Source organism: Takifugu flavidus, chromosome 14, assembly GCF_003711565.1.
Source record: "Takifugu flavidus isolate HTHZ2018 chromosome 14, ASM371156v2, whole genome shotgun sequence".
In the NCBI taxonomy this organism is placed as follows: Eukaryota; Metazoa; Chordata; class Actinopteri; order Tetraodontiformes; family Tetraodontidae; genus Takifugu; species Takifugu flavidus.
The window spans coordinates 11522694-11545679 of record NC_079533.1 but is presented as its reverse complement, the minus strand read 5'-3'; the positions used below and the strand labels follow the sequence as shown (position 1 = coordinate 11545679).

Genomic DNA, 22986 nt, shown 5'->3' with positions numbered 1-22986 from the left:
GATTAGATTATATGATTTGAACAAACCCAAAATTACACAGTTTACAGTGGTTCCCTAAATTATGAGCAGCACACAAGCATATTGAGGAAAGAAACCACACATTATTTATATTTTATTGAAAATTCCTCATAATCATGTACTGAAGCAAACATTTGAGTAGGTGTTGCATGGCCTAAAATGTATCAAAGCGCTTCATGTTAAGTTACACTTAATAGTCTCTACATTTATATTTACACCAACACTTGAAACACAATGTGCAGAACCTGCATCTTTCATGAAGAAGGCTTCTGTGCTGGTGCTGAATCAGATCCACTTGACCCAGCAGAGATGTGGAGCTCCTTTAGTGTCTCAGATAATTTTACCTCTTCGTCTGGACTGACCACGAGGTCAGTGAGAGGCTCCAAAAACTCTGTTCCCGCAACTCTCTTTCCCGTCAGTGGGTCGACCACCCGGCCCACTTTGTACACTATCTCCGACAGTTCATGCTTCACATGTTTGGACCTCGCTTCAGGCAGAGCTTTGAGAAGGACAATATCTCCCACAGTGCATTGCTCCAAAGCATCATGTGCAAAGTAGGTCTTCCTCTTGTTGTAGTACTACAGAAGAGATAACAATTTTAGTTACATTTTTGCATCTCCAGTGACTCTGCATACCTGTTCTGTGACAAAGATGCTCAGCATTATAGCTCAGATTTTGCATTGCATATGCATAGATTTACTTTGTACTTTTCTATATATTAAAGAAATCAGTTTCCGGATGCAAAATACGAAAAAAATAAATACGAAAAGACTACCTTAGCACGGGTATTGACATTTATTATATTGGTGTCAAATAGGGTTATATTATTTGTGTAAAATTTGGCTACATAACTCGCACGACTGTGTTAAGAGCTCACCTTGAGCAGATAAGGATCCAGCACCAACCTTGTGACTCGCACTTTGGCTGTTTTTTCCATCTTGGTCCCTATAACTCTGCCGATGACCCATTTTGCATGGACTGTAGCACGCCTGACAGACATTCTGCACGTCTAACTATAAAATATCAAAGAAAGGACGTTTAATTTGATGTTAGTCCGACTCTAAACATTCATCAGTCCACTTCTAATTTTATTTCAGCTAGTTTGATAGTAATATTTACAATTATAACGGATCTACCTTACACTATTACTGCACACATGGCCCGATACAACGTATTTTACAGTACAACTCCCATTACACGTTACATTTAGGGTCAATCTCAGTGAATGGCAGATGAAATGCACAGGAGAAACAGCTAGCCTAGCTGCTAACTGTTTTTAACTTAGCTCTCGTTCACACATTCATTCAAAATAAGTACTTTGACTGATAGTAATCACAATTAAAACTACTAAAGCATTCAAGGAATCAACTCACAAATGCTACGTTGAAGAGATAATTTGAGAAGGTCAAAAATATATCTCATAAGGAAAGATGCGCCATGCTGCTCTGCATCTTTCCGGCTTGTTTTGATGACGTCATGTAGGGTACGTCAAGAGGGACAAACAAGTGAGCGTTCAGGCGAAAACGCCCCACCGTTATTCCAATTCCATTTATTATTTGTACTTTACAGAAGTTTTATAGTACAACTAAGACCTAAAATCAACATCCAACATAACCGTCTGCCTCTAAAATTGCTCCTTTTTGAAGAGAACAAACTTCTCCTTTTGTCCTAGAGATGGCAGCAAAGGACGAAGTGACAGAAAGATTGCTTTTTACGATTGGGAAAAGCTATAAATATTCCAGAGAATCTCTTAGAATATAGGCTCTCGCTGTTACTGTATTTCAACAGGACAGATGCAAATGATTAATTCGACTTTGCAGCCTGTTACTGGCAGTGTGATTATGTTTCTCCACAGATGACATTTACAGATCAGATGAAGTGAGAAGGGATGCAAATAAGACATGGCGAGCTTCAACAGCGCCAATGGTCGTAAAACATAAATCTGACATCCAACAAGAGAGCACACAAACAATGGTGGCCATTTACAAAGTAGCTCAGTTAAAAAATGAGAGGAAAAACAAGCATCATATTTAAGAAGCAGCATATTTAATTGTCATATCTGAAGATCGGGGGAACAGTCGTTATCTTTGAACAATGTCTGTTTGTGTTTAATGGATGTTTTCAATTTTCACAATATTCCTTTAGGGTATTAGCATGCTTTGCTTTATTAGTTAATTGTAAACACAACACAGCCTAGAGCTGAAGCAGGAATGTTTGTCCCACATCTGTTTGGTCATAAACCAAAGTGCAAATTAAAATAATAATCTGATGATGGCACAGGCTAAATTCTGGGCTAGGGTGTGTGGGGAATCTTAGAATTCAGTAAGAACAGTTGTCACAAATCTTTTTATGTTTGTACGGTCATATAAAACTTACTCATTCCACCTCATGAGGCCTTGTTGAGACATTTTGGATATCTACAAATGACCAATGTGCATTTACAGCAGGTCTTTTGTGACCAAGGGCTGAGTGAAATGGTCCATTAACACCCCTGCATTGACAGCCTTGTCTCCGTCCCCTAGTTAGATTTGGCCAGGACTCAGAGCTGACTACAAGGCAGAACAATCTGGTCTTAATCAGAGTGACGCTGTAAAGTGCAGTTCTCGTTCTCTGTTTCCCATTTAAGGCAGCGCAACAATGAGACACCTCTGCCAAAATTACTGCATTAGCCTGCTTTTGTCTTCATGCGAGTGAGACAACTCACAGAGAAGCAGCTCTTTTCTGCTCTTCCTACTTTAAGTGTCCAATAAACATACACTAATCATGTTTATTGGACGCTCAGATAAGCGTCCAATAAACCAGAATTCAAAATTTTAACTGGAATTCAAAATTCTGCTTGCCATGTAGAATTTAAATGTATTTCTCAGCGCTTACATGCACTGTGTAAATGTAGATTAAGTCTCATTTTAAATCTGTGCTAAAGTCTACACTCTTGACTCTTCACTTTGACCTTGTTACAATATTTACCTTAAGATAATCAGGCACAGACCTAATTCCAACCCCCACAAATGTTTTTATTTATGAAGGAGCTGAAATGTTCAGTTATCGGCTCTGCTGCAAGTGAAAGCATGGCTGCACTGACATGAGACAGAGGCCTGATAGCACAGACTGGACCATTACACTCGTATGTTTTCTGTGATAACACGCTGACCTCTTAATCAGCCGGTTCTATATTTTCAGATTAGCATGCTAAAACAATGTTAGCTGACAGCCTCCTATGTGCAATATTAGTCTCAAGACATTTTTGAGGAGATTAGCCTATTTAGCTGGAGTGTTTTTGTATGATTGCGACTGAGCATATCGCTGAGTAAAATCAGCCTGTGGGACCATTGTGTGGGGTGGTTAAGCTGGGACCAGCAGAGTGATTATTGTGGAAAATACTGGTAACGTTTGAAGTTATGAGGCAGAAATCTATTTTCCAATTTAACACAAAGGTCAGAAATAACCCGCATAGTGCGTGGCGATCCAGATCATGCTATACCACACATTATATATTTGCTGTTGGGATCAGACTGTAATGTTAGGAATACTTTTTGAAACAGGCTTGGTAAAATGACTGTTAGGACCATTTATGAGGTGTTTTATTCCTGATTTAACTGGCAGCAACTGCAGGTAAGCTTTAAAGGTCACCTATAACACCACCTCATGGCAAAATCCCACAACCTCGACATATTCCCAAATTATGCATCTTCTGCATGTTTTGATTGCCTCTGAGTCATGTTACTGGGATCAGAACCAGTACTGGCTGTCAGTCTCTCTTTGAGAGGACCTCTGCACAAAAAAGGAGCTGAAAAGTGGAGATTAAACCAGGGATTTGTACAGTGATTTGTTATGGTAAATGTTGAGGCGTTACCAAGCTTAAGAGCATTGCCAATGTGCAGCGTAAATAGTCTCCCCTCAATTGAAAAGCCCACTGTGATGAGAATTAGTGGTGGAGAGTGCTGAGCTTGTAGTTACACACGAGTCACCTGTCCAGGCCTCTCACCTGAGCTGTTCTGGGTTTGGAAATTGCTCCGCATACATGCCTCTAATGTGTTGGTAGACTCCTGCTGATGAGAAAATCTACTACTGACGCCTGTGTATGTTCCTGTCCTTATTTGCTGCCTACTTAAACAATAAAATCCCACCACTCTGTGTTTTTCTAAGGGTTAAAAGTTGAATACAAGATAACACAGTCGTCACTGCAAGAATGGAGGAAGGGTGAGGTGCAGCGTACAGGGAAAATACTTGGCAGTGAGAACATTTTTGGTTGATTTGAAAGGGCATTGACTCACAGCGAACAGGCAAATGTGTATGTTTCCATGGAGGATTGACTGTAGGGTTAATGACAGTGTTCCTGTTTGAGCTGCAGCCAAAACTCAAAGGGGGTTTGTTCACAATTGGACAGAGGCGGTTAGCCCCGTAGTCTCCCACCACGGCCAAAAAAGTTTGGGTTGCTTCAACCTTTGCTACCAGTGATTCAATTTTTAAAAAAATGCAGCATATGACCCGTAGGCAAGGATTTTCCAAAGCCAAACCACTCAACTCTCAGAGTCTGCCAAGCTTGTTGTTTTAATCTGATTATTATTTTCTTTTGAGCTCCTTAGCCTTTCGCAGGTTAGAGACTATACACACCACACGTAAGGAACAGAAAGGCTGGCCAGACTACCAGCGATGTGATCATCCTCATATAAGAAATCATTAAAATAATCCCCCTTTTTTATTTTAGCATGATTAAAAACCTTTGTACATCAATGATACATACAACAAGGACGTCGTAGGGCTGTCCAGATTGACATGCTTCTGCAACATTACATGGACATCAGGGGTCGTGCTTCTCACTGGTGGTGTTCTCTGAGGGTGCTCCAACTACAGGAGGTTCACACTTCTCAGCCTCCCTGGTGAGGCCCCCTGGTGCCTGGACATGCCTTCTGGACACCTCCCTGGTGTATGGGCAGACCCAGGAAACGCTGAAAGAACAGTGTCCAGGACAGTTGGACGGAGTGGCTGAAGAGAGAACAGTGGCCTGGCAATGATCGGCTTTTAATTTGGAAACATGGGAAGTGCCGAATCGTCTAATCCTCTGATTAATACCTTGGTCATGTTTACCTATTTCATTGCATCTATGAGGGTCCAGATTCAAAGAGAGATTTAAACAACCGGCCAACATGCTTTATCTCCCCGAAGGCTGAAGTCATGATTAGTTTTGTAAACAATTACTGACTCACTTGAAGCTGATCATCTCCTACAAAGATGAAGCATTTGTTTGAATCTCTACAAAATATTTGGTTCATTGCGTACGAGGAGTCTGATTATCCACCCAGGGTACGCAATATTTTTTTCATATGATGGCAAAGAAAAGGCTTTTGTTCATCTAATTAGGGAAAACAAGCATTCTGACATGGAGCCCGAGAGGGTCGGAGGACAATACAGTGGGTGATGAGGGGCTTTCTGTCAGAAAGATGGATTTGGAACTGTCCTTAATCAAAGAATCCCAGTTTATAACCTGCTGATAAACTATGTCTATAATAAGTCACGATGATGCTGATTTTTCTAATACAGAGACGAGAGAGAGGGCAGAGAGAGTTGCTCAGAATGGTTCAAATGGGTGTAACAGCATCACAGGTTCCTATGGCAACGGCCCAATTTACAATTTTCTTAGGTAATTGAAACAAATTATTCCAATTATTCAGAATGCCTATATTTCTGTTTCACGTTTCTATTACCTCAGGACCATCTTCTGCTTGAGTGGAAATCTAATCAGGGAGATAAGATGAGGATTTGAGAAATAATAAAACTACTTTCATATCATCTCGCTGACCTCCCAACACCAGACTAAACCTCCATCCCCTCGCAAGAGGGGATGCAGCTGTGCGCAGCACCTCACATCTGGAGCAGATGGATAAATTGGTGATATTAAATTTCTAAACAAATGAGGGGGGTTCCTGGAGCTCAGTTTTTTGCGTGTTGAATTAATCCTTCACCAAAGAATGCCGAAAATGGCCTGGAAGCCTATGTTAAACCTGCACTTAAATAAATACACTCAGAACAAAGACAGAGAGCTGCGCTGGGTGACCTGTAGGATCACAAGTCTGACCTCAGCTAATGAGCAATGGCGTCGCCTGACCGTTGCACGTACCTGTAACGTGTTTGTTGTCTTTGGATGTCGACGCCACGCTTCCATCACAGCGAGTGTAAGAAAGTGCAGCTGTTGTGTTCCCTGCCGCGCCTCCCGCTGGTGCACACAAACGTCCGCCTGTGTCCCGACAGACGTGACGCGCTTACGTCACCGCGGGGTTTCGGGTCCACGGGGACAGGGTCATAAATCACGGCGTTTGCCAGAAACATCCAGCTTCTTCTGACTCACACGCTGACAACAGCGGTGCCACACCCCGACTCGCTGTATTGATCGCTCTCCTGCAGTTTCTGCCATGATGCTACGGAGCGCGCCTCAGCTGTTGTTTCCATCACGTTGGGTTAAATTTAAGGATACTTGATTCTCTGCTGTCACCTATGAAAGACACAAGAGAGGGTTAGAGTGAGTCTCACAGCAATGCTAAAACACTGTGGCAGGAAGTTGGGACTTTCAAACTGAGCTATGTCGCCCCTTCAATGTGCACAGCACCTGATCCAGACCTGTTATAGGTAAAAGTATGGTTCCACTTTGGCCCACGTGCTATACATTAAATGGCCAAGTCAGGAAGAATTCGGAAATATTCCCCAGGGAAGTGACATCACTTCATCCCATCTCCCCAGTGACCCCTGTGACCTCCTATAAGCATTCTGTAAGACTACATTACCTCTAAATGAAGCGCAGAGGAGCCATTTTTATCAATACCTGTAACAGAAACGCGATATTCATGTTTGAGCTACGTGTCATATTTTTGAGCATGTGAAGCAGGCATGTTATCATTAATCCTTCAGCTTTTAAGATGTTGTGCCAACAATGTGGTTCATATTTACAGGCCATAGCTCACGGCTCAAGTATTTGATTGGGTTTATTCAGGCCTTCTCTGCAGTAATCTGGGTTTTGTCTATGTATAATACAAACAGTGTGGGTGTTAATGCGTCCAGTTAGAGTACTAGGCAGTAGTTGGAATCAAGTTATTGTCTCACTGTGCAAAAAATAGCACATTTACAGAAGCTGAGCCTCACAAATCCTTATTAGAAGACTGAGATGAGGTTAATACACACATCATATTTCACTATATTATTACTAAATGATAATTCATGTTTAAGAGTTGGCAGCATCCAGCAGGGAGATACAGACCAGGAAGCATAAATACATGAGACAACCTACAGTGGCTGTCAGTGGACAACCTTTATTGACAAAACAGGAATGGAATTAAACAAGTGAAAGATTGAGAAGGTGTCGTTTTTAACAAAATACCACAGTCCGTGTTCCAGTGTATTCCATCTCTTTCACGCTCCAGTAGAAACAGGGTGGGGCTCCTCAAACACCCTAAAGTGTGAAACACTTCAGCAGAGTTTTGCCATCACGTTTTAACTGCTGCACCTCTTATTTATCAGCGTGTGCCGACGTTGATGGCGGTCCTTCAAGGAAGCGAGTGGCCGTCTGATCTAACTGGGCCCCCAAATCTGCTTTGTATTACATTCAGTTTTCATTGTCTACAGTTTGTAGGTGCGGCGTGAGCGTTTACGTCTCCGCTTTGGCCATATTCTCGTCCCCGTTTGTTCAGTGGTTTGTTTATTGGAAGGATTTTGCAGAGACTACAGCGTGTATTACAATATGGAAGGACGGAGAACGGGCCAGGTTTGTTCTCTGTAGTTTGTTTCAAATGTTTGTTCTTTTCATATTGTCATTTGTTACATCTTTAGAGAAGCATCAATTATCTCCACCAGAGCTAATAAATTAGGCCATGTTTTAAATGTTCTGTGGCCTTTGAGCAGGATTAAACTCCAGACATGAGTCAATGTACTTTCTCTGGATACTTCAGTGTATGTTTTGTCATGAGTCATCTTAAACCCCTCGTTAATCTGGAGCTTCATCCTGAAAACTAGCTTCCAAACAATAATCGGACATTCTCTCTGCCATTAGATGGTTGGGTGTCAGCACTTAAATATGTGTTACAGCACCGTTCTACTAATTATCTCAGAGAATCCCAGCCCTGTGCATGTAAACCTCTACTGTTACAGCAACAGAGAAGAAAAGCATGATTGAATTAAACTGCGATGGAGGTAAGACAGAAACATTTCCCAGACCACTGAGGTCATGGTTTTTGCACAAGCCTACAGGGATCACAGCAGATAATAGGGCTCCATCTTCCAATACGCCATGAAAAGACAACTTCTAGTTGGCTTGCCTGTTTCCCCAAACATAAATATTCTGTAAATTTATGGGGACAAGGTTCATTGAGCAACAGTTGTTACAGAAAGCTGAAAGGTTTTCAACTGCCAGGGGCTGGGCTGCATGATTTGCTGCAAATATCTTTGTGGTTTACATCTATACAAATACCATACATACTGGTGTCAACTTTTGAACCACAGAGGACTGGATAAATCTGTGTCCAGGGTCTCCAAATGTTGGAAACTTCACTGATTTCTCTTGACATTGTTTGACAGACTGTTTAAAAAAAAAAAACAATATCCATGGCTTTACACTGATTCACTGGGTTGGATTAACTTCACTACTTTGTGAAGATGTTTGAATTCCAGTGATTTAAGAAAAAAAAAATGAAGAGAAATTTTGTAAATAAAATGTGAAAAGCTGCAGCGCGTCAGCCAGCGCACAACTTTGACTGGAGGACTTTATCTTCTCGCTGCTCCAGGTGCATGGCTCAGATCTACTTTGTGGGATGATTCGTGTGTGGAGAGAAAAAAATACTGTCATATTAATATCATACCTATACTCAACGATCAATTAAATCGCTGTAATTGGCAGCAACCGATCACCCGTGTGCTAAAAATGTCTAAATTTAAGCCAACCCCTCTAAAAAGGAACTTGAAGCACAGAGATTTCTAATACTGTTGCCTCAGTGTCAACTGGGACCTCCTAATTATGGGAAATGAAAAGCTTAAGAGTGTTTAACAACATCCCTAAAATAGCATCATCATTCATCAAAGCCCAGCTTTGGGTTCTCCTACTTGCCCAGTACATTTGAACCACTCGTGCTCTTCATAAACAAACTCTTTCCTCATGCACTGTCTGTTTACAAGTGAGCCCTCCAAAATGAGCGCAGAGCGTCAGAGCTTATTTTTTTGTTTTAATCCATCTGACAGAGAGTCTCCAGGAAACCAAACTTGCAAGGCAATAAAAGCAAAGCATCTCCATGGCCACTGTTGTTACACTATACATCAAACCCAAATTTTTAGTCGGTGTGTCACCAGTTATGATTGATGGCACAGTCAACCAGACGGCTCAGCTAATCTCTAAAAAGATTACAACTTCACAAGTTTTATTTTTCTCTCTTGCCTCTAAAACACTGGTTGCTCATAGTTTGAGCATTCAGGTCACAGTTTAATTTGCCAAAAAGCCCAACTCGGTATTAATATCGCGGCTGCCCGGTCCTGCTCGATTCTATGTATGGTCAAGACAGGCGGACATGCTGCAGGTGTGCGCCACAAGCAGGAGCTGGAAATTCTGCTGCCAAAGTCTGGACTGGCAGCCCAGCCTCAAATCTCTCTCCACTCAAGCCTTTTCACTTCAAACCTCCCTCACTCTGCATCTGCTGGGCTCTGCCACGTGATTCATCTCTTCCAAACGGAGAGCAGAAAAAGATCCGACAGGGGAGAGAATATGATCGTGATTGTTGCGCTAAGACACCTGACAAGCTGTAAATCTATTCTGGCAGGACGTTTTCCTGACATCATTGTCTACTTGACTGTTTTTGGTCATTGGCTGTCAGGGTAAAAGTGGGATTTCGATTTGAATGCTTGACAAACAAAAACACACGCTTCCTTTTGTATCTGCACCTGTTTATGTCTGCTCGGCAGATTTGTTGCTTAGTCACATTTACACAATCATAAATTATTCAAATGATTTTGCTTTTCGCATACCAGCGGGACTCCTTATTCCTAGGAATTAATCTTAAACATCTGAGAGGGTGAAATGGTTTCCATATTGTCCGTGTTATATGTTATCACACTAGATTCCCTCTGGATCATTTTGATCCACTGTTGTCCTCGTTCCTCCTCTCTTGGGCCCTTCGGTAGACAAAGCAGAACATCTCCGCTTCACTGTTGGTGATGCGTCAATAAAAACGGCAAGAGTCGATAGAACACGTCCCCACCGTCACATTTGTAGTAAAGAAATATGATTTATCATTTAAATTTGAAGATAAGCAAATTTCAACTATTCTCAACTGAATAAGTTTTTAAAAAGTTTGTTTTAATTACGTACAGTATTTATTAGGGGTTTTACTGATAGGATGGCTAAATCGTTAATAATTCTGATGTGCTCTGAATGTATTAGATGGTAGTGATGCATGATTTGGGACATAAAATGGACTTTTGGGAAGTCTTCCTTGGATAGGTTGTAAATCACTTCTGCTGTTTGACGGTGTCGTCGTGTCAGAAGATGTGATGTACTGACGGATTATCACTTTTGACAGTCTTGTGGTCATTGTGACAACTGTCCTGTCCTTCCAATCAAAGGAGCGAGCTGATCTTAAAAATCCTTCAGCCTGCAGCCAGACGGGAAAGAGTTTGTGAACGCGACTGATTGCAGTATTAAAAAGCATTACTGCATTAAAGAGGACTCATTTTTGTGAGAAGCCACCTCTCTACCATGTCTGCAGCGATAAATCTCGTTCTTTTTATGTTACTTTATTAGCACTAAAAGAACAATGTGAAGCATTTAAATGATTTCTGATGTCTGGAAACAGAAACGTGATGACTCACAGACGGGGTGAATGATATCGTAGTGCCATGTTTGAAGCATTTTTGAGCCTGTTTGTTTCACAATGAGCCGATGTAGTAAATCTTTTGTCTAGTAAAGGAATGAAAGAAATCAGTTACATGATGTTACCTGCTGCTATGGTTTATGGTGTTATCTTTTTCTTTACTGCAGCACTAAATCACAGATAAATTGGTAAAAGCCCAGAGTTATCCTAAAATCCCATAGCTCAATGACACAGGCATTCACTGCTGTGCAAACATTTCAGCTGCCTCTATAAGACTTTGGGAAAGCTCATATTAGCTCGGGTGACGTTAACTTAGTGTCAATGGTTCTCCCTCAGTCTTTTTTATTCACTCTTCTTTCTTAAATGAGTTCCTATCAAGCTTTAACCCCAATTTTCCCACAGTAGTTAAGTCAACAGATAAACCAGTAATCTAAACAGGTTCCAGTGCCAATAAAAATGGGGTTCAACTCTGCTGTGGAGCGTAAAAGATGCACAAATTACAGACTGCATCTAATGTCACGTGTGACGGACACAACGGCCCTGCTGCCTGTCAGCGGCGGTGGCGTCGGCATTCGGATGACATCATGTTATTATGAAACTGGAGCTTGAGAGGCGATGGTTAGAGAATGAAGCTTAATGCTGCGCAACAAAGGAGAGTTAAAGAAGTAGATGTTTGAAATTGAAAACTAGGATGACCACAGGCTCAGATTCAACTAATCTGATTTCCCATGAATGAATTTACTGTTTATTCTGTGGATGAAGATCTGATCTAGTGATTAAAGTGTGCAGCTTTTACCCAAATGTGTGTATCACGTTGTGAGTCAGGCTACACCCTCAAGCACATGGTAAATCAGAGCTATGCTGGTCGACATTAAAACTCCAACTGAACGCATTTAAATGTAAAACATCATTCAAATGGACATCGACTGTTCTCCTTATTCAGTTCAGGCGTGTGTTTGTTCGTGCGCGTCCATGTAAGGATCATCACCGTTCGGGTAGCAGCTCATCATTCACGCTGGGGATGGCGACTGGGGAACATCTGTATTTGTCTGGTCTGGATACAAATCTCTCTGCCAAACTCTGCTTTTTCAGAAAGTTGACTCACACACTGTTTATTTTCTGTGTGCTCAAAAATGGCACCGAAACTCAAAACAGGGATGCCAAATAAATCTAGGCTTACACTATTGTTCTCTACTGGGATGGGGTGACAAAGCACTGAGATGGGGGGGGTCTGGGCTCAAATGCAGATGTGGCAGATGGTTGAGGGAAACCCCCCCCCCGAGAAGGTCGGCGTTAGCCAAAGCTGCTGATCGAAAGAGGCGAGGCGGGAATCTGGGTCCAACGACAGCCAAAGGATTCACGAAACACAACATCTCGACAACACCCGAAAGTGCTGCAGAGTGAGCGCATCACGCCACAATTCACGCTGCGATTCCTAGAGTCCTCCCGTGAAGAGGGGAAAATAAACAAGCGAGGAGATGAAATGATGTAGATAGACGGATGTTAAGATGGCAACACACTCAAACACAACACCCTGAACCAATGCTGCCATTACAGACACAAATGGTCCTCATGGTCTCTGAAGCTGTGACCCATTGCTAAGCAGCTGATGACAACTCAATGAGATAATGGCTGATGAGACCTGTGCCAGTAGAGCTCTTGCCGGGTTTTCAGCACGTGGATTCCTGCTATCCGATCAAGGAGAGAAGATAGATGAGCCCACCGTCTAACGGGCCCTTGATTATCGTGTCAGTAACAGAATGAGATGATTTCCTCGTCTAAATTGCCTCCAGCTGACTGGTGTGGTGATTACAGAGACTTTGGTTTGGTTGTTCTTCCATTAACAGGGAGCTGCATGACCTCAGATTGCATGATGGGGTTTCGAAGGCTGTAAAGTGGGTCCGAGTTTAACCGATCAGAAGGGCCTTTGTTTGGGGTGTAGCTCTGCTTCACGACTGTCTCCCACCAAATGAGGAGAAATTGGACACACTTTTTCCGCCATGAAACCGAAGACTGAAAAACAGAATTCACCAGAATGCTTCAATTTACCTTCAAGATGGTGGAGGCCGTAAAACGCAGCGGGAAAAGGCCCAAAAACCTGTTTGGCATTTGGTTTTTATAAAAATCACAATCGCCTTTTCTGTGTAACAAACAAATATTAGTTTTTGTGTTCTATGAAAATTCAAACGTTTACTCCCGCGTGTGTGTGTTTGTGTATGCTTCCTGTCAAGCGATGCCTGGCATGAGACAAAATGCTGATCTCATCCTTCCATTTACATCAATTTGCTTACAGAAATCTGCTGGTGAGCGAGAGATGCACGCACCAAACACAAACCGCACCCACACATTGAAATCTGTCTCACTCGTAAGTACTTAATGAAATGCAGTTTAAGTCGTGGAAAAATTACATTCCGGTTCACACTTAGCACGGCTTGCGGGTGTGCGGCTCTGCCATTCCAGCCTAATCACTCCCTGCGTGTGTTTGTTATGCTCACGTATCTGCAGTCCAGCCAGCACGGCTGCTGGTGCCTGAGGCCGGGACGCATTAACGTGATGTCAAACAAGTCCGGTCAACAAAGCCCCGGTTGTTACCGTGAAGTTGTTCTTTTTACGTCTTCTGGCTGAACCGAACCGAACGAGGACAAAGTCGCCGGAATCGAAGTTAGGAAATAGTTCCGAGAGCCAGCGTTTGTGTACTTTGTCCTGAAACGGAGCTTCTAGAACCGACTTGGGGGAGATTAGCAAAAAGTTAGGCTTGCTTGTCGTTCTCCCACACCGAGCTCGACTACCCGTGGTTTGGGTCGGTTACAGCTTTTAAGTGCATCCTTAAATGTGTGTCTTGTCAGAAGGACACCTCTGTTCAGATGACTTCAGACTGTAGGCTGTCGGGTCAGTCTGTCCTGACCCTCACACACTCTCTCGCTCATCACCGTGTTTTCAGCCTTGTTCCAGTCGTTTTTCCACGTTGATGCATTTTTGGACAGCGCCGCCTGTATGTTTGCATGTCGTTCTGGTTATTTCCTACCCTCTGGGAATAACCCCCCCTCGTTAAATGTCGTGTTAGTAATTAGTGACATCATGCTGTTTACCTCGTCTGATGTCAGACTCAGATGCTGGTTGTGATGTAAAACCAGTGTATTTATATGCTGTGGGCAAATATTATGGGATTAAGAGCCAGAAGGCACCTCTCTGGGGGATCGGTAAGGGTTTCCAAAGCTCTTGCTGCATTAATTGGGCCACTTTTATAAATTCTTCTTCACTCAATGAGTTAATGTTCCCTCCCAAATTATACCACTACAAACTGTGACTATTTCAAGTTTTGCTTTTTCTTTTGTAAAAGCAGTTGCGCTCACCACCTGTCAGAGTTCGGACGGAGAAAAAACTAACGTCACAAACAAATCACATAAAGCATCTTTTGACCAACATTGTCGACCAATTGTGCTTGCCAGTAAAGCACAATTTGCAGAAAGTGAAGTAAATGATAGGGTTCATATTGCACTTTAAATGTCTTTAGCTAGCAAAAAAATACAAATTCCCAGTATTACAATGAGGTGTAGGAGACGCCGACACCCACACAGCAGAAATAAGGGAGGAGAAGCTGAGGAGCAGGTGGTGAAGGTGGCGCAACAGCAGGATCATCTCAGGCAGCCTCCCAGTGTACAACAATTCATCCAAGACAAAGTTCGTCGACATATAAACTAATGCACGTGAACCCAACCGTTAACCACTGGGTCAATAAAATTAACCTCTCCACGGATTAGGTGAGGGATGATTTACACTTGGATCCAGTACGCGCCTGTCTGGATCCCACCGTGCTGCCAAAAATCAGTTTTTCCACATTAACTCACATTAAAAGGGCTTATGTTTGGCTCAAGACCTCCAGATTTGCAGAGGTAATTCTTCACCACCGAGCAGCAGTGAAAGTTAATCCCACCCAGCCTTTTAACCTGATAGTCATCAGCTCCTCACATAGTTCATCACGTAAAACAATTTGTAAAACAAGTGTACATGTCAGTATTTGTGTCTCGCTATCTGTCTGTCTGGGTCATGCTCTTTCTATGCCCCTCTTGTCCCCTTTCTCCATCTTTTCCCTTTCTTTCTTTTTCTATCATTTGCCTTTACCCCACCCCAGAGCAGTAAATATCTGCCCTGGTGGGGTGAGCAGTCCTCTTGCAGAGACATACACAAACGCCCATATATAGGCAGCAGACGTTAGGTAAACGCTAGGTAGACGTTAGGTAAACTTCCAATGAGCCCAATTTAGTCTTCTTCATTTGCAACGCCAGCTCAGAGAAACATGAATTAGACTGGGTGGATGGATGTTGGACGTGCACAGCAGGTGCACGAGAGACGTGTGCCCTCGCAGCCGAGAGCGTGAAAGCGCATGCAAAGGATGCAATTTACACACCGCGGCGACCGTATTAATTTAAAGAATAACACCTCGGCCTCGGTTTCAGCATAACTTTGGCAAACTGTGTGCAGCTCTGTGCCAGTTTCTTTCTTTCTTTTCTTAGTCATGCGCTCTGCAGGCCAAATTCTGACAACATGATGTCATGTCTACATGTTTTCACTGTAAGTACAGTTAAGAGATATATTGAAAAGCAGAAGACAGTGAAACATTGCAAATTCAGCCTGCGTAGAGTAGATAAGACAACATCCTTTGAAGAGGAACCAAGAACCTTTTTTTAGCTCAGGATGTTGTGCATACTTTCACTCAAGCTTTTCCCACTCATGTTTCTATCGTGAAACACACGAGTGCACGTGAATGAAGTGCGATGCAGCCTCACAGCTCTGTCTGCATTAACTGTTATTTTCAGCACTGATTAATGCACAAGACGCTGATTAATGCACAAGACGCAACAGTTTACCCAGATTCCAGGCTGATGCACTGCAGATTGTCTATTGTTCAGCCAACAGTTCAAAAGCCAAACACTGTTCACCGACTACCCTGGGTGACAAAGGCAAGCTGCAAATGTTTGGCATTTCTGCCTGAAAAATGACTGAATTGAAACAATTATCAAAACAACTGGATTAGCAGTTGCGAGAGCAAAAAAATTAGTCCATCTTTGAAACTGTGCTGCGTTACATTTCAGCTCGTAATGTTTGGCTTCTCTGCTTTGAATTTAGATTTGCGTTAATTTAACCAACACTTTGACCAATAAATGTCGGCGTGTGTCTCTGTGGTTTTGCCGTTTACTGTTGCTCATAACCAGGTCACGCTGCGCACATGGACAAAGCAATGAGTGTTTCTCGTTATCTGCATTTGAAAAGAATTAGTGACTTCAAAATGTTTAACCTGTTTATGCGTGGCTTTGAAAACAAGGGTCCCTGAATGACTATGCAGTTCCATCAAACCTGAACCCAAAGCAATAAACCTACAGTTTAAGACCAATTATGGGTGCTCAGGTAGCATTGCGGTGCATTGTCGAAGTAACGCACACATAAAATGCATGCGCTAATGTGGCTATGCGAGCGCACAGCTATACAAACATACTATACACGGTTTATAATTGACTCGTTTTGGGGAAGAACTCCAAGAAAGCCAAAGGTTTCTTTATATGATCACATCTCAGAAACATTTGCCACATACCAGACTGGCATAACTCCCATTAGGCTCGGCTGCAGCCGTTTATTCAGAGCCTTTAATCATTTATTTGAGACCCCGGTCTGTAACACGAGCAGGCTCGCTAATGAGATCACCGTCCTCATCGAGAGGAGACGCTCGGTTGATCAAAGGTGAACAGGATGAACCTGAAGGGCCTGGTCCAAGGGTCAATTAAACCATCATTTACGCTGAATCTCTGTGCATCCTTTGTCTCTCTATCGATGGATGCTGCAACTGAAGACCCTTCGTGTTTAGCCATCATTACTGTAGCTCATTTACTTCATATGTTTGTGCGCCCATTACCTCCAGACAAAAAAACAAAAAAAAATCAGAATCTGGCCAGATTAAGACTTCGACCCACAGGAACTGGGACAGAACCAGCCAGCCCAAACATGGAGAAAACCCCAGCAATGCAACTGGTTGGGGGAAAAAAATGCCCTGATTGTTTCCAGGTAGGCTGGCTGGTGCTGGTGTTGCCATCGCTGCTGCTGGAACAAACGAATATGAGGCAAGTGAGACCTCTGACAGTGACTTTTATCGTGACCAACCTATGGAATGAAACATGACCCATGTAGTCTAAGGCTGAAAATGAGCTGCATGGTCCTTTATTTGAAAATTAAAAAGGGAGAAAAAATGAGCAATGCACATAAGTATGAAGTACTCCATAAATGGACAGCGGAGATTAATGAGCCTAATCGAGCCCGTGTTCCTCGCTTACTGGGCTGACAGGCTTCTGGCAGGGCTCCCTGTTTTTTTTCAGGTGTCTGGAAAGTGAAAGGACCCCCCTTTTATGGTTTAGGGGCTTTATGGTTTAATGTCTGATGTGTCTTAGCTTTCCTTGTCTATCACTCTGTACTAACCAATTGCACAGTGTCCTGTCTTGCATCCTGCCCCCCCTCTTTTTTTCTCTGCTCACTCTGGTTTTCCCTCCTCTCCCAAGGCCTCATTGAGCCCTGATAGGCTTGCTGGGGATAAAACCTGGAGCTTAGGAGAGGAGAGGGACATTTGGGAGCAAGATGGCAAGGGGGACGGTGGTCACGTACCTACATGGAGTCCTTCTTCTGGCTCTGTGGAAACCGTCGTTACAAGGAGGTGGGTCATCTTTTCTGCATCCAGCTGTGCAGCACCTGTAGATCCAGTCATGTTTAGGTTTTGTGGCAGGCAAGGCACAATCTCTAGCAGCTGACTGCACCTTCTATAGGATATTGGGGTCCAAAAGCCTCATCTGATACAGTGATGGCATTAAGTTAAAATCAAAACTATAATGAGTCTTATTATAGGTTCATTATGGTAAAAATGACCATTGTAAGTGATCTGCACTGACCTGAATTCGATTTTTGCAGGATTAAACTCTTCATCAGAGTTACGATGATGAAATGAGAGAGAGAGAGAAAGAGAAACAAATATGTGGACGGAGCTGTTGTCTGTTTACCTAAAGGCCAACGTTCTCTGATGCAATATGACTGGAGAGAATTAGACTGAGCTAATGTTGGACAAACCTTTCCTGCGTCCAAATGGCTTTTATGTGTGCTGACAGCTTTGAGAGTGCAAAGCTTGCAGTGTTTTTTCTAGTAACTGACAAAAAGCTGTCATTGTTGGATTATCAAATCAAATGATGTAACCACCCACAAATTTGTTCTAAAAGACGGACGGACAGATGCGCAGTATTCAGTTTCCAGGTATTTGTCTGGATAGAAGACAGAGATCAATCTAGATGATGACCCTCAACAAAACCGCGTTATAACCTTACATGCTCTCTGTGGCTTTCAAATCCCAGATGTATTGTTCGGTTCTGACTCCTCGTGAGGCATGACATCAGGACAAAAGTATAGTTAGAGGACAGCTCAAGTTTAATGAGGTGTTACAGCTCATTAAAAAATGTAATCAGGTCCGTGTGGTCCAGATCTCATCTGGCCACGGGGCAAACTACGAAGACATTTAAACACACTCCGGCTTTCTTGGTTGGAGCAGGTTCAACAATCCCTGCAGCCCGAGTTAGAGACGAGTTCAAGAACATGTTTACCAATTTAACCCAGATTTTCTGCTTCTGGCTCTGTGCATGTTCCCATAAAAAGAACTGTTTTATTCTAAAAAGAACTCCTCTCTGCCTCCTATTTCAGAGAAGAAGGACAGATTGTTATCGAATGGGCTAAGAGCTTTTCTAGATTGGTTTATTTCTGATGTGACACTAACTTTGGGGAGCTATTAAACCCTAAATTTCCTACATGAGGTACAAACATTTTGCGGTACTATGTGACACAGTGTTGGCAAAGTGGTTTAATTTCCTCTATGTCTGCTTATCTGGGTCTGGGTCAGGGGGCAGCAGAGCAAAGTCACCTGGTACTCACCAACAAACCACTCGCTGACCATGAGGGTGAGGCACTGAGGAGGTTACGCTGATCTGTGGTTGGCTTCTCGGTGTCTTTGTGAATAAATATGTGTCTGTCTTCACAATAAAAAGCCAAAACAGTCAAAAATTCAAGATATACAAATTTCAAAACGCAGTGTTATTCTGTCCTTTTAAAGGTGCCATTACTGCGGTCTTTTAAGAAAGTCATCAGTGTAAACGCCCTCTAATAGTAGCTATCAATTCATTTTGATGGCAAAAGAGAATAAAAAAAGTGTTTTTGGCACCAAAATATTGATAAATAGTCATTACACTATAATCCTGTCCATTCGCTCTCTCATCCTTCTTATTTCATCACCACATTAGTAAAACACAAGTGACCAAAGCACTATTTACATACTAAGCCACTAGTGTACCCGGTAACCAGGATGCATAATGATTTTTACCTGCTACCAACACAAAGACTTGGAAGCAGCAACAGCACTGAAAGAGGATAATCAGTAACTAATGCCAATGTCTTCAGAGGTGGCTGGAACGACCAAGTAATTTATTCATTTTTAGCACAACCCAGCAGTAAAAATGATGAGAGGACCACATCACAAGAGCGGCAAATACGTAGAGTGAAATCATGGTCATAAAACAAGGCAAACAATGAGAGTAGTGAGATGTTATTGTCACTGCTAAAGTAAAGTGAGTCATATCAAATAAAAAAAGCCCCTCTAATATTTTTTGACATGGTGGGGGCTGTGTTTATACTCTGCAGGCTTCAGCAGACAGAGATGAATGACTGAGCAATAATGTTATTTATTGTGTGTTATTAATGTGCTGAACATGACATTGTGTGAGTCAGTCATTCACATTCTTTAGGAATCCCGAAGGCCCTTTTTATTTAACATCTGGATTTAGGGAAGCAAATAAACTTTTCCTTTTATAGTTTCTTACTCTGCGTGATTCTATTTTTGGGTGATATGGTTTGTGAAGCTGAATGTAGGTGCAGGGCAATGTAAGAATTATGATGAGGGACGCATGAATCAAAGTTGGTTAGTTGCCACAAAGAGAGACATCACAGGATGTAGAAGGAACAGCACATGAACACGAGCGTGCACACACACAGACACACACACACAGACACACACACACAGATACACACACACAGATACACACACACAGACACACAGACAGCTGTTTCACCTCTGCATGTGAGGTATTTCTCCCAGTAAAATGTGATGCTCTTTACTACATTTAAATAGTTTGAGAATGAAAAAAAAAAAGTATGCCAATTTAGCCCCAAACCGTTGCTAATAAATTCCAATTTCAATTTGTTCTGGCTCAATAAACATGTTACACTATTAAATTGTGTGTAAACAACTGAATCTTTCCCACAGGCGTTTATGTACCTGCTGGTGGAGCAACAGGAACTGGACCTGGAACAGGTGGGGCTGGAGCTGGATTTGGCCCTGGTGGAGCTGGGACAGGGTTGCAGCCTGGTGGAGGAGCAGGACCTGGGACTGGAGGATTAGGTAACTTGACAACAGGAGCAGTTGCTGGAACTAATAGTTTCATTTTGAATTACATCATTAAAATACTGTAAATAAATTAGAACATATTGACTTATGTGACCTAATGAAAATAAATTCAGCAACCTAATTACCTTTTTTCACAAGGTGGTTACGGCGGACAAGGTCCTCAAGGTCTCGGCCCTGGAGGAATTAGACCTGGTGGAGTTGGCCCCGGTGGATTTGGCCCAGGAGGAGTCGGTCCAGGAGGGGTTGGCCCTGGAGGATTTGGCCCAGGGGGAGTTGGTCCAGGGGGGGTTGGCCCTGGTGGATTTGGCCCAGGAGGAGTCGGTCCAGGAGGGGTTGGCCCTGGTGGATTTGGCCCAGGGAAGGTTGGTCCAGGGGGGGTTGGCCCTGGTGGATTTGGCCCAGGGGGGGTTGGTCCAGGGGGGGTTGGCCCTGGTGGATTTGGCCCAGGAGGGGTTGGCCCTGGTGGATTTGGCCCAGGAGGAGTCGGTCCAGGAGGGGTTGGCCCTGGTGGATTTGGCCCAGGAGGAGTTGGTCCCGGAGGGGTTGGCCCTGGTGGATTTGGCCCAGGGAAGGTTGGTCCAGGGGGGGTTGGCCCTGGTGGATTTGGCCCGGGGGGAGTTGGCCCAGGAGGGGTTGGCCCTGGTGGATTTGGCCCAGGAGGGGTTGGCCCTGGTGGATTTGGCCCAGGAGGAGTCGGTCCAGGAGGGGTTGGCCCTGGTGGATTTGGCCCAGGAGGAGTTGGTCCCGGAGGGGTTGGCCCTGGTGGATTTGGCCCGGGGGGAGTTGGCCCAGGAGGGGTTGGCCCTGGAGGATTTGGCCCAGGGGGAGTTGGTCCAGGGGGGGTTGGCCCTGGTGGATTTGGCCCAGGAGGGGTTGGCCCAGGTGGATTTGGCCCAGGAGGAACTGGCCCTGGAGGTTTAAGACCAGGCACTTTTGGTCCAGGTAGTTGAAGTATGAGAAATGAGGATGTTAACATCTACAGACTTGTTGTTACTGTAAATATGATGACTCTTTTATTAACTGCTTTTCCTTTACAGGTGGAAAACCTCCAAAAACAGGTAAGAGTCCTGTTCAGGATGGATCATTTACAAACATTTACAAACCCGCTGTGCAGGAATAAGCCTTCAGTGTCACATAATGACTTTTTTGCATTACTGTTGTCTATGGAGGGGGTTACGGCAATCTTGGGGGAGTGTTAGGAGGCTTTGGTACAGGACCGGGAGGTACTGGAGGAGGAATTGGACCAGGTGGTTTTGGACCAGGTGGTGCTGGAAACTATGGAACTGGGCCCGGAGGTGTTGGTCCAGGTGGCCAAGGCACAGGTATGGAGCACAAAAACCCTCTGTCTCTTTGACACTCAACAAACAGGCCCAGCCCAACAATTATACGTTAACTTAGTCCCAAAACAGAACCACCAGTTGTCACTTCCTTTATGTGAGCTTTACAATAAGTGGAAGTTTGTTCTTCTGCACCATAAATATTGTTCATGTATTCAGTTTAAAGCAGCAGGATATGGCTTACATACGTGTACCATTATTTCACTTCCTGATTACCGTGAGCATATAACCTACTTTGAGGCCACTTTCCCTTAGGAACACACATACAGTGATAAAGGCTAATGTTTCAGGCATGGCAGCTCTCTGATAAATGTTGGAAGGCATTACGTCAGCCAAAGGGACTAATTTACTTTGGAATTTCAGGCCACTCTGTTTGTCATACCTCAAACGTGCATGCTGCCAGTGCAGTGCAGGATGAGGAACGAGGCTGATAGTATCCAAATTAATCTTTAGAGGTTAAGCTTTTGCTTTTTCTGTGTAACCTTTTAAAATCCAAGTACTATATCAATGTTTGGAAACTAGGTCAGTGAGGACCAAGTCATGTATCACCCTTTAAATTTACTAAAATCTGGGCTTCTCTGTCCAATGAATGGTACTTGCTACGCCTATCTGACTGCAGCTAGCATGTTTTTGCATTGTCTTCTCTGAGAATCCATCCTGGTTCGCCTGTCCAACCCAAGAGAATGGTAATTACACCCCATCTGTAGAAAAAAATATAAACTTTGCTGCCAAAAAAAGCTGCCAAAAGAAAGACTGGACCTAAAATCGTATATATCTATGTCTCATCTGCATTCCTTTGAGTGGGGTTAGAGAATTTAATTTATAGATTGATCTGGCAATAATTTTTAGATCTTGGTTGTTTTTCCTCTTTTCTCACACAGGCTTTTCTTCCTTGTCTGCCTCTTTCTGACACAATCACACTCAAACCCTGTAAGAGATTTAAAAGTCAAACAAGCACACTTCAATCAAGCTTTCAAAACCTTTGAGTATAAGATAATCCTTATAATCTCTAAGGCAGCCATCGTATATGTATAGAGTTACCAAAGGGTGGAGCAGACGACATGTTGAATTAATTATTGTGTGACATAGTGTATTCTGATAAAAGCAAGCATGGGAAGAACTAATTAAGCTTTCTCAGACCGAAGGCCTGGAGCCCTAATAGTTACAAGTTAAGTAGTGAGTTGTTTGCAATAAAGTAGGTTTAAATTTTAGGTTATAAAGTGCCTCAGTCAACAGGTAGGAGGATCAGAGGAGAATTGTTCTACTACGTGTATTTGTGTTTTTTATATGTGTCAATCAAGCCTCTGCCCTG

At 43.1% G+C, this 22986-nt stretch overlaps 2 protein-coding genes across 9 annotated transcripts in view; one reads left to right on the top strand and one right to left on the bottom strand.

Annotated features, from left to right (window-relative positions):
• Positions 1-99: 99 nt before the first annotated feature.
• On the bottom strand, positions 100-17591 carry mrps17 (mitochondrial ribosomal protein S17). 2 transcript variants are annotated; one of them, XM_057054549.1, is made up of 5 exons: positions 17508-17591; positions 6137-6508; positions 4763-4967; positions 896-1031; positions 100-596 (listed from the first exon to the last, which is right to left on the bottom strand). In XM_057054549.1, exons 4-5 carry the CDS (start codon positions 1016-1018, stop codon positions 273-275), a joined length of 447 nt encoding a protein of 148 aa, XP_056910529.1. In that variant the 5' UTR covers positions 1019-1031; positions 4763-4967; positions 6137-6508; positions 17508-17591; the 3' UTR covers positions 100-272. The 2 variants fall into 2 exon arrangements, with proteins under 2 accessions (XP_056910529.1, XP_056910528.1); XM_057054548.1 differs by lacking the exons at positions 4763-4967; positions 6137-6508; positions 17508-17591 and adding an exon at positions 1392-1530.
• The window catches only part of elnb (elastin b), a 14879-nt gene continuing 9289 nt past the window's right edge, over positions 17397-22986 (top strand). For 4 of the 7 annotated variants that reach the window (XM_057054527.1, XM_057054525.1, XM_057054524.1 and 1 more), the window contains exons 1-5: positions 17397-17556; positions 20197-20331; positions 20476-21279; positions 21375-21395; positions 21507-21659. In XM_057054527.1, the coding sequence (XP_056910507.1) occupies positions 17481-17556; positions 20197-20331; positions 20476-21279; positions 21375-21395; positions 21507-21659 (1189 nt within the window). In that variant the 5' untranslated portion in view covers positions 17397-17480. The remainder of the gene's footprint in view (positions 17557-20196; positions 20332-20475; positions 21280-21374; positions 21396-21506; positions 21660-22986) is intronic. The other 3 variants (XM_057054529.1, XM_057054528.1, XM_057054526.1) reach the window with 3 other exon arrangements.